The following is a 12,287-nucleotide window of genomic DNA, read 5'->3' on the forward strand; positions in this document are numbered from 1 at the left end:
TTTAAATCTGCCTGGTTTTCCTGGTTTAACGACTCAAACCTTAATCGTCTTAATATTCCGGATTTCCTAATTTTCAGTTTATGTGGGTTGTGTCCTTACGCATGGGAACAGTGAGGGCATTCAATGTTTCTCTCCATGATCTGTATAAGTAGACTGTGTGTCTTTGATTTAATAATGAAGATGAGCTTTGCTGGTAAAGAAGAAGATGGCCACTTGGCCACTTGGAGCAAAAACAGCATTAAAAACACTGAATACATGGAATGCCACATTGCAGATACCATCAGAAAAGGAAAGGGACTTGAATTAATTATTTACTATTAGATAAACATAAGCCCACATTGTACAAAAATAGACGGAAATGTCTTAGGAATGAGCTAGACTATTGAATGCAATTCCAGGAATATCTACAGAAAAGCATTAGTACATCAGAAAAATTCAAAGAAATGCCTGGTCAATAATTATCACCTTTGCCTCTATATCCACTTTATACATGGATCCCTTGAAAGTAATCGCCCGCTGTACAAGACAGCCTTTAGACAAAACTGGGGTAAGAGATGCAATAGCCAGATCACCACTCATGGACAGCTGTTTTGTCTTTAATGGGACTCATCAGCATGAGGTTGTGATACTGGCTTGGGGTAGCCGAGAAATATCATTACATAAGTTATGGTGGGTATAGGTGATGGAAAACCCTTCCGCTTAAATTTAAGGGGTAGTAGAAATATTATTAAACATCATCTACAGACACCAGACGGCTCATTTTTCAATCAGAAATCTCATGGTGCTGTGACACGCGCTGTTAAACGGACACAAGCAAGGTTACTTGAGTAGATCTGGACCTGTCCTTTAATTATTTTTTTAGAAGCAGCCAAGCAAGATTAAGTCTGAAGTGTAGCCCACTAAAGCCACGCTGTATTTCTTCTCTACCAACAGAGAATGTATTTCTGCCGCAGGTAGAGAGGTGCATTGTGCGTGGTGGTGGGGGTTGGAAGGCAAGAATCAAATCAGCAAGGAGAACAGATCTGGTTTCAGAATGAAAGGGAAAAGTAGATAAAGGATGAGATCAAGAATAGCAATACAGCAATACTGCTTTTAGTGATAATTAATAATTAACATATCTAATGATGCCGGGCGACAGGAAGAATTTGGAAAAGAGCTGAGGGCATGAGGTGACACAAACATCCAAGCTATTGGCACAGAAGGGAAAAAAATCCAATTTTCCTTCGCTAATTTAAAGTGCATAAGATTAAAATGTTACATCCACAGCTCAGCACTATGGTGTGAACAATAAACTTATATGAGGTTTGTCTCCATTTAACAAAACCACATAATTCAGCTGTACAGATTCTGCTCAGTTTATGGGAATGCGTTTGACTCTATTATGTTCAAGTTGTATCTAGTAATATAAGAACGTTCCAACTTGCTTTGCAACAATGAAAATGGATGCTTCGATAGCACTTAAATGGTTTAAGTATTTTTTGGCCAATAACCATATAATCAATGTTACTTACAAGGACTTCTGATGACAAACGCTGACATACATAAAGTCTTGTGCATGTGCAGCATAGAAGCATTTTATTAGCATCCATAAAGGATTGTGAGACTACTACAAGACTACACAATTCCAATGGAGCGGTCTTTGCATTGCTTGGCTACCATAACCTGCCACTGCCAGGGAGATCTATAAGGTAACTCAGTCCCTTTATTTCTGCTTAGGTTACAGATTAGCCATTTCTTTTAAACATATAAGAATATTCTCTGGGTTCTCATATGAACAACCGATTTACTTTATTGTCTTTGTATTAAGGGATGCCCAGGTGGAAAGCTTCTGGTCCTCACATTGTTTTAGAACTTATTAATCAAACTAGATATAGCTTGAATCTACAGAAGATTTTTTTTCAACTGTACAAGTTTGTTGACTTGAGAATGACCAGTTAAAACAAGCTTAGTTTTTGGTTGTGTACGTTTCGATGTGTTGTGGTGTATAACAAAAACAAAATGGCAGCCCTCACTATGCACCAACTGATCTAATAGGTACTACAAATCACAGTTCTCTTTAGGGCACAACGTTGTTAGCAGCATGGCCTGACTGTACAATGGCAACTATAAAATCCTGCTTAGTTGCCAAGCTGTGCTATCATCACAAGCATCAGCATTATTTGGCCTAGGCATAAAGGCCTGGGAAATACCTCTCCTCAAGGTAAATCAAGTGGCAGACTCATAACCTGATTGTGGAATGGTAATGGTGCTGGAGGCTCTGTCCAAGGTCAAGCAATGGTCAGAACCCCTCATATATACGTAACTGATCACACATCACAAAATACCAACCCCCAGGCACCACATTATAGTTTAGACTTTAGAACCAAGTCTTTATTTGCTACAAAAAGGTATCACAGGTTGATCCAACTGTAAATACTTGTTTAAGGGGAAGAAGAGCTATACCTCTTCGCATGAAACAATGCCTTAGGGTTTGTCAGGATAAAGAGCCTTTATAAGAACGATTGGGAGGATTTTCTTTTCTTTAAATCCATATTAATATTTAGTTAGTGGCAAACCCCCCCCACTTATATTATAATTCAATCAGTTTTTAGTTCTCGCAAGCGGCAGAACGTCTTTGATGACCTTTTCTCAAACTTTCCAGACACCTTAATGCGGTAGAAATATATAAGCAAACTTCCAGGTAGCTTGCTCTTCCATCTAACCCATTAGAATCCAGGGCATTAATTTCACATACAGAGCAATCATTGCACTCAGAGAGTGTGGCACGATTCATTAGCGAAGCCGTTGTTGCATACAGTGCAGCGAATGTGAAATTGCCCTGCGATCTCTAAGGTTCATGTATTGGGACTGACATCTCGCCGCTCGGAAAGCTGCAGTCTGATTTTGTGACTTACAGTACTCGGAATGAGAGATTGCGGTTAGTTTACAGTGTTCTAGCTAACAATGCAGTCCTTGCAAGACTGCAGTTTAAATGTTAGTCTTTGAAGCACATGAAGGTTTTAGCTCATTAGTGTTTCTTAAGTATTCAGCACAATGTTGCTGTATAATTCTATGCCACACGGCCCTGACTGTAAGCTAGACATTAAACAGTACTAATACATGACTTCTGTACTGCCCTTGGAGAACCGCCAGCATTTTAGCGAAATCCCCCGAGGTCTCGCTTGGGGCTCACAAGTGCACAGACACTAACACGACCATATGGTTCCATATTCCGGGAGCATTATTGTGCAAACCTCTCTTTCACATCTAATTTTCAGGCTGATGAATTGTACACAATGCTAATTTTCATACATTTTCAATTATGTAGCAACCTCATTCTTCTTGTTCCTTTGCCATTCTCGCTATGAAACACGACAAATTACATGCATACATATTTATATATCACCGTGATTTATCTGCATTTGGTACGTTGACAGATATACATATTTAAAATACAGCTTCAAAAGCTTTGAACGTCTAGGCAAAAGTATTTGAAAAATACAATAAAAGGACAATGATGGCAGAGATTGGAATAAGATTAGTTTAAATTACCCAATTTTTATTTATTTTTTTTGCTTCTTGTTGGCATATGCCGGACTGTATTACAGTTTTCTCAGTACTTGATGAAAGAAACTTTTATGGCAGTGAAAATCTAAAAGAATCTAAAAGAAAATGTATACCAGTAAAATCGGTTAATGTTGATTTATTATACATTGTAATGTGCAATACTGTTAGATAGATAGATAGATAGATAGATAGATAGATAGAGAAATTCATAGGGTAAATTGAAATACAATAAAATCAGATCACTGCAACACACTTTAAATCCAAAAAAATACAACAACATTTAATGGATGAAGCCAAATGTTGTCTCTTGCCACAATATCATTTCTATATTCAAACCTTGATTTTTAGCACAGTCAACTCACGATTGAGGTATTAAACAAGGGCTACTCTGACTTGGACAGGCCCAACTGAGGAACGTGATGGAGACACGTAACACAATGAGTAAAAGCGAGACTGTTCACACAGTGTTTGTCAGCGGCTACAAAGTAGGCTCCAGGCAAGGTAAAGGAAGTGTATGTAGAATGTGTGTGTTAGCATGACTGTGTATGTGTGTGTGTGTTGGCTTGTGTCTGTTAGCGTGAGTGTGTAAAGCCAAGTAGCCTCATCAGCCCCTTGCTTCTTGGCTTTACTTGCCCCCAGGAACAAAGGTGCCAGCCCTCTGCTGGGCATATGGTGCTTTTTCATGAAGAATGAAGGTCTAGGTAGTCTAGATGTTCAACAAAGAGAAGAGATATAATAATAAAAAAGCAGGATTTCTGTACGCCCATTGAAGGGGCGTCATTTTTTTTAAGGTGCATTGAATTCAAAACATGTACATGAAATGGACCAGAAATACAGACGGTGTTAATGTTGTAAACGACTATTGTAGCTGGAAACAGCTGATTTTCAATGGAATCTCTTCAAAACGTACAGAGGCCCTTCATCACTCCCATCACTCCTGTGTTCCAATGGCCCTTTATCACTCCCATCACTCCTGTGTTCCAATGGCCCTTTATCACTCCCATTACTCCTGTGTTCCAATGGCCCTTTATCACTCCCATCACTCCTGTGTTCCAATGGCACATTGTGTTCACTAATCCAAGTTTAAGTTTAAAAGGCTAATTGATCATTAGAAAATCCTTTTGCAATTACTTTCACACAGCTAGTAATTTCCTTGGTTTCCATGAAAACAGGGCAGTCAAACCATCTATTAGTTTGATTTTTCTTCTGTTCAATCACATTGTATTTTGTGAAATGATAAAAATAAACTGTTAACATTTCCATTTTTTTCACCCCTACCTAAAACTTTTGCACAGTACTGTATATATATATATATATATATATATATATATTTAGGTATATAGAGAGAGTAATATATATATATATATATATATATCAAAAAACAGATGGAATAAGTATCTTGTGATAATACCTTTTTTATTTGGACTAACAGAATTTTGGAATGACAAGCTTTCGGGAGCTCTTCTCCCTTTCTCAAGTCTAAAACATTTCTGAGCAAAACGACACATAGAATTCAATGTTGTGTGGCAATGTTGTGTGGCAATGCCACACAACATTGAATTCTATGTGTCGTTTTGCTCAGAAATGTTTTAGACTTGAGAAAGGGAGAAGAGCTCCCGAAAGCTTGTCATTCCAAAATTCTGTTAGTCCAAATAAAAAAGGTATTATCACAAGATACTTATTCCATCTGTTTTTTGATATTGACACTACTGGACTAATACGGCTACAACCTCTACTCTACCATATATATATATATATATATATACATATACATACACACATGCACACACACACACACATATATATATATACACACCTTATTTAATTCAGTGACGCTGGAATGAAACGCTAACACTGCTTATGTTAGACTAATGTTAGATTAAATTATCAATGCAACAATAGATGAATGCTTTCAGGTAATCGCTGTATTCTTTATCCAGAACACAGCAGTTATATACCATTTCTAGTCATCAGAGGATACTTTAATTACAAACTAGTTTTATGTTAGATGTTTCTGTCTATCAGTGGGAATGTGTTCAGAACTTATATAGATTGTTTTTGCAGCTCAGTTATGAGTAGGGCGGTAAAGGTACAATTGTATCTGCTGAGTAATAATGATTAATAATAAAAATACTTTTTTTTTTTTTATAGAAATAGCCATTTCTGGGAGAACATCGTTTTAGAGAGCCATAAGTAATAGATAATAACTTTTTTAGTCGTTTACGCTTGGTTGTGAGATCTGCCTGTTGGTAGGTGGGCATGAAAAAAGGAGAATGAGGGAGAATAAAGGAAGGAGAAATAGAAGAAATAGAGGGAGAGAGATTTCTGGGCATCTAGAAGAAAGGAGCATTGAGAGAAAGAAAAAATGGGTAGTTATATGAATCCCAAAGAGAGACTGTTCTTATTAGCCAAATAATGTGCTATCAAACTGAAACATTATCTTTTATGTCTCATTATTTAGGCATCGATAATTTCCTTCTGTTCTAGGCGTGACTCTAGATCTGTGTGGATCTTGGAACAAGAATGTTTTATGTCAATGACTGCATTTTATCAACTTGAAGGCTCTCACTTTCCCACATCCACAAAAGTGCTCCCCTCTGCTATCGACATTGCCTGGAACTTCACAATATTGTGGCAATTTACACCTATCTGGTAAAGACCAGATATACAATATTTGAATAAAATACTCTGGATAAGACTATTACATAAGCCGTCAATGAGTAGTGCATAAAGGACCCGATTTTCAGCATATTGAATACATCTGTATTTGATTTCTGATTAAAATATCCCATTGTAATAAGAAAACATTACATAAGCCAAGTTAGACCATTGTCACAAAAATCTCCAGATTTAGACAAAATATACCGTATATCGTATATATCTAATATTTATAAAAGGGATAATAAGACTGAAGCATCTGAATTCTGAATTCTGGACTCACTCTCGAAGTCTACTTTGTGCCAGCTTTAAAAAAAGGGAGTTATCAAATTGTGATGTTTAACATTGACCCCAAATGTATTCCTAAAACAATTCTACTAGTAAGTCATCCTACATTATCTGGATTAGTAAAACGGCCCCAGTTGTGGGTGTACAATTTATCCTATGAACATATTATTCCTCCTAAACTATAAAAGGAAATTTGGAGAACAGAGACCTAATTGATACAACACATAATAGTTACAGTGGAACATAGCAGAGTGCGTCCTCAGATCAGTATACATGAAGGTGCCTTGAGGACTGTTCAGATGTTGGCCTTTGCCAGTCAAACTAATACTTTTGTTTAACCATATGACCAGTTGGCACACATAAATGTCATTATAACTATATTGGAGAAATCTTGTTAACCATCCAAGGATTACCACCCATTGCTCATGACTAGGTCCTTGATTGAGCTAACTTTATGGATTTAATACTCACAAATCCTGTGTTAATTCCAGGTTTGGCACATAATCAACCTTGTTGTAAAGTTTAAAAAAAAAAAAAGCTGCAATGTAACCATGATTAACTAACATACAAACCTCACCATTCTAGTGAAGGTCATGTAGATAGATACTAAAACAAAACTGGAAACCAGTTTATTAACCAGTGACATTTATGATCACTACCAATCAGGATTTGGCACCGGACCAAAACATCTCCCGGCTAGCTAATGAATTACCTGCTGACTACTATAGACAAGTGTGACATTTCTATCTAAATGCTCCTTGATCACCGCGAACCATCAGATTGTAACTGAAGGAAATCAAACTCTATCTCCCTGGTAGCTCCTAGATACTTCAATCAAGCTTCCTAACCTTAACTGAATTGTTTTGACATTATTACTAATTTATTTGTAGGTATTAAGTCATATTTTAAATCCTCATCGGGTTTCAAAAACCTTTATCTTAGATGGCACATACTTCTCTGAGTAGACATTGGTCCAGTTGTAGAATAATAATTTATAATGTTGTATCTAAACCTACAAAACTACCATTAAAAGGAACTGGTTTACCTATGACTTATAACTAATTATGTTTTATGGGCACACCTACTCCTGATGGAATTCTTCTTTAAACAGAGGCTTTAATTAATCCTGGGATATAGTCAGCTACGGCTCTTAAACACTAGATAGTGTACTGTTTCTTAGGGAAAGTTTAAGAATATACCTCTTCCATGACTATTTACTAAATATACATAAAAATTCCATGTCTTCTTTTACTTCCCCAAGCCACAGATTGATAGGTAAGATCTGGTGACCTGTGATTTCCACCAGGGCATGGCAGGGCGTTGCATTCACTTAAGATGATGACCAACACAAGGATTGGTTTTTCAGTGGTTTATCCAGTATTAGCTAATAGACTCACTCTTGTAGCGACAAACACACTGTAATCTACACCTTGTTTCTGCTTTTCTGCACATAGCCGTGGAATCAGGTAATAATAATAAAATGGTATGTTTCATGGAATATCTTTGATTACCCTTCACACGTCCATACAAACCACCTCGAGGTGTCTCAATACATCAGGCAACCTTGAACTCATAAAGCCACGTGAACAAAGATTTATGTTTTATTCTCATGGTTGCTCGGAAGACAATATCAGAGATATCAATTAGATTTTTTTTTTTTTCTTCACACAGTATATCATTGCGTTCTCTTCTTGGCACAAACTGCTGTAACCAACTTGAATTTCTTAGTATTTGGCTACATACATGAAAGGCTAGTAGACAAATATTATTATAACTAGTTTTAGCCAATACCAACATTTTTAAAATTGTCTGTTTTGTTTCCATGTGTCAGGTTGTTTTTATCTCCCTGCAGATGGAACCACAATTTTCCCTTTGTCCCAAAATTGATGAATAGAAAGTTACTCTTGTATCTTTAACTACAGTTTGGGATGCTAGTGAAGGATTCTCTTCTTACTTCTCTAACGCCTTCTTTTTATGCCCAAAAACGGACTGACGTAGTCGATGCAGCTCTGGCACTTTAAGGCCGTAGGACCCTGATAATGTCGGTGCTTCCAAGGGGTGGAAACGCGAGGCCGCTAGTTTCTATGCTCACGTAGCATGTGGCCGGGCATATCCAGCCGCTGGTGCTGTCAGCATTTGCCCGATGTGTTACATGGGTTTTCTCTGAAATATTTAAAAAAATACATGGAAACTACTAGCTAAGAAAGTCTGAACAAAACAAAGGAACACTATTGCAGTTGATGATATTCAATAATATATTATTCTACAAGATTTCAATAATTTAGAGAATCTTCCTTGTTCAGTTGTAAATTCGCTCTATATGTATCTGAATAAAAGAGGGGAAAAAATTATGGTTTTTTTTTATTAATGTGGGATAAAGATGTACATATAAAAAGTGTTTTGGCATATTATCTACCAATAACTTTAGGTTATGGGTGTGATGAATATATTATATTGTATCAGTCATGGAAACACTAGGGTATCAGTATGTTTCAAATCTAATAAAAGTGTTAAGGATCGCGCTAAGGCAGAGTTAGTGAAATAACCGCTTGCTATAATGATCTTATCAGCAGGGACAGCAGACATCTGTAACAGGATAAAGAATTTGCAGACAAAGGCACTCCGAGGCTCTCATAAATACATATAAACGCAAGCAGTTATTGACCTGGAACAGGCATAGAGGGTGTTAGCCTAGAGACAGACTAGAAATAGTACTACAGGGGAACGGGAAGGGGCTAAAACTTCTGTAGGGATGGCTGCGCGGTCACTTGTCATTCTGTAGGTCAGCAAAGGGTGATATTGAGTTGTCCTCCACTGGTCATGTTATCCACAGATGTCAAAGGGTTAATGCCTAATGGTTATATTACATAGTTTATATGGTACATATAGGAGATTATTGGATTATTTAAGGGGGTTGTAGAAGCATTATTAAACTAGTTATTTAGCTAGTTATATGATGCACTACTTGTTAAGTCCTGTATCCCCCATTTTACTGCGATGGAATGCAAAAGGGCTATATATATATATATATATATACATATTATATATATAATGCATTGTAAATATATACTATATATATATATATATATATATATGTGTATAAAATGTAAACTCAGATAATTATGTTAGCTGTTGGAGATCTCAGTTTCTGTACATTTCTACATCTTATTATTAACCCTCAAAATCCCTCATTCTGGAACTTTGAAGCATATCCCAGCCAGACTTGCTACTTAAATCAACAAAGGTCTTCAAATCCATTTTTCGCCTTTTTTTTGTACCCCAGATCAAGTCAAAAACCAGAATATAAAAAGCACATTGAGGGCCAGACCAGTAGCCCCCAACCTGTGAGCGCTGATCTCATCTCCAGCCAAACCCGAAGGAAGATGCTGCACTCCAACGCATCCCTATGATGAGAAAACATTCATAAAATCCTGTCCTTTCTCCCCCCTCCTGTCTTACATCCCTCCTCCCACCCTATATGTCTCTCCAAACCCACTCCCCACCCTCCCGGCTCCTGTAAAAGTAGATGATGTCCTGTAATAATGTCTTTGCTGGAAGAGGTCGTCCGGCTTCCTTGTGAAGGTTACAAGAGTCCTGGGAAGTGCAATAAAAGATTTAAGGAAAACAGACTCTAATATTTCTGCTTCTTATTGATCTGCTTTCTGCTGCCTGAGAATCCACTGCAATTTCCAGTTGTAAATCACAGAGGCAGCGACAGGCCACGCCCTTCCTCCTGCTATTGGACGTCCTGGATTTTTTCGTTTGCATGTGGGCATTCTGATTGGTCGACTGATTACACAAGCCTTTACATAAGCCTGGAATGCTTGCTTGACTTGTATAAGGCAGAGGTAGAGGGTGGTCAAACTTGTGAACTCTTTTGCACCCCAGCTGTTTGGAATGGTCCTGCAGGCTGGATTCTCTGGATCAGTAAGTCATTCTATTTTGCATTTTAATTGCAATTAAAATTCATTCAATTAGATAAAAGTAGGAGGGGGAAAAAAAAACCAAACCCCCATAATCTGTATGTTTAAAAATAATGTATGTGTCAAAAAGGGGCTGCGATTGATTTATTGGATGATCAGATTGAATCATTTAAGTCCATAAGATTCTTGAAATCCTGATGTGAGTTGCTTTATATAAAGCTATTACCGCATTGAGCTAAGTTACTGCATTTGATGGGATGATGAATGCTTGTTCTGATCTGTAATGAAGCCCCCTTTATATATTGCATTTAAGGTATAGGGAGATATTTAGCAGTTGATCACCCTTGGAAACAAAGGGGTTCAATATTGTTTTTGTGGAATTGCACAGATCTCCAGAGGGTTTAACCAAAAAAAATACAATAATACAAATATTTTCTGTTTGCCCCAAACATACAGAAGCTGCTACATACAGATGTTGCCAGTGGTTTGCTCTCTATCGGTGTATATAGTTATCTGGATGTCTAGACTGCTGCTGCTGGATATGGAATGCTGCTTGATGCAGCTGATCATTATAAAATAAATGACTTTTTTTTTCCTTATTTGAATTGGAGGAAGATTTGATCTCCTTGTAATGGATTTAAATATTTAATTGTGCTGTAATTGCTGGTGCTGGCTTAGTAATTACAGGTAATCGTATTGTAGTCCCTTTGCATGTCTCCTTAGGACTCCTGTATGGTTATTAAAAGTTCTCATCTAGATAAATAGTACAGGAATTTTCTGATGTCTTTTACTTGCGGGTAACAGCCCTGATTTTTTTTCTCCTAGTTGCCAAGCCACTGTGCAGTGATCTATATATATATATATGTCACCCATAAAATAACAATTGCTAAAACCTGATTAAAAAAAACAAAAACATAAAAATGCTACTAAAGCACTTCCCAGTAAGGGTTAAATCTATTATCCGTCGCTTGCCCTGTGCTAGTGAATTGTGCTGCTGAGCATATGCAGTTTTCAGTTTTAGTGTAAATTAAAATCGCGTTGTGCCCGTTTCCAATCTCTTCTTCGCCGTGATAAGTTGGTAATGGGAAACAATAGAAAGTATCTGCATTATACTTTGAAATACCGCTTACATTATGCTGTATTGTACATTAAGAGGTGCACCACGCACTGGTTTATCTCATTAATTGGTTATTGTTATGTCTTTTAAATCGCGCTTCTAGTAATTATTACCTGTGGGTTAGAAGGTCTACATTTATTTATTGGCCCCTTTTGTACTGCGCTGTGGAATTTGTTTGTGCTATTATGCCAGGTGCTTGGCAGAATACAGATGCTAGCTGTTAAAAGAATACATGAGTTTTGTAAAAGGTATCGTCAATCCATGGTAATCCGTCTGGGCTGCAACTCACATGACTGTTGGCCAGCTAGTGACAGTATGCAGTAGCTGGGGTTCTAGGGGTTATCCTGCAAATAGTTATGGATAAACACGTTTCATACAAAATAAGATGTTTCCAGGCCTCTTGAACCCCTGTTTCTATCGCTCCTACGCATCTCTCTAGAGCATAGGGCTGTTAGTTCGATGAGTTTCAAGGTAGAATGGATAGATTGCTACTGGCCTCTGCCAATATTTACTTTGAGTAATGGATATCCTCATATTTGGCGATTCTAAAATCCAACTTTATAAAGGTTTGCAGCTATGGTCCTAGGAGTACTTCTTTTTATTTCGGGTGCCATGAAGCTTATATATGGGATGCTGCAGTGCCACCTTGGAGTCTGCTAGCCACCAGCACTGCGAGGTTGTATTTTTTATTTGCAATCGCTACAGTTGCACAGATTTGCAAATAAATATATATTATATCTTGTTGTGGGATTTTT

At 37.3% G+C, this 12,287-nt stretch overlaps 1 protein-coding gene across 1 annotated transcript in view; it reads left to right on the forward strand.

Moving 5' to 3' along the window:
- The first annotated feature begins 3,965 nt into the window (after nucleotides 1-3,965).
- Nucleotides 3,966-12,287, forward strand: part of LOC149277631 (cartilage acidic protein 1-like) — a 142,189-nt gene continuing 133,867 nt past the window's right edge. The window contains exon 1 of the mRNA XM_089502678.1: nucleotides 3,966-4,047. Within this exon, the coding sequence (XP_089358804.1) occupies nucleotides 3,966-4,047 (82 nt within the window). The remainder of the gene's footprint in view (nucleotides 4,048-12,287) is intronic.

The sequence above is a fragment of the Sceloporus occidentalis genome, unplaced genomic scaffold (genome assembly GCF_023333645.1).
Source record: "Sceloporus occidentalis isolate IW3139 unplaced genomic scaffold, rSceOcc1.0.p SCAF_208, whole genome shotgun sequence".
NCBI lineage: Eukaryota > Metazoa > Chordata > Lepidosauria > Squamata > Phrynosomatidae > Sceloporus > Sceloporus occidentalis.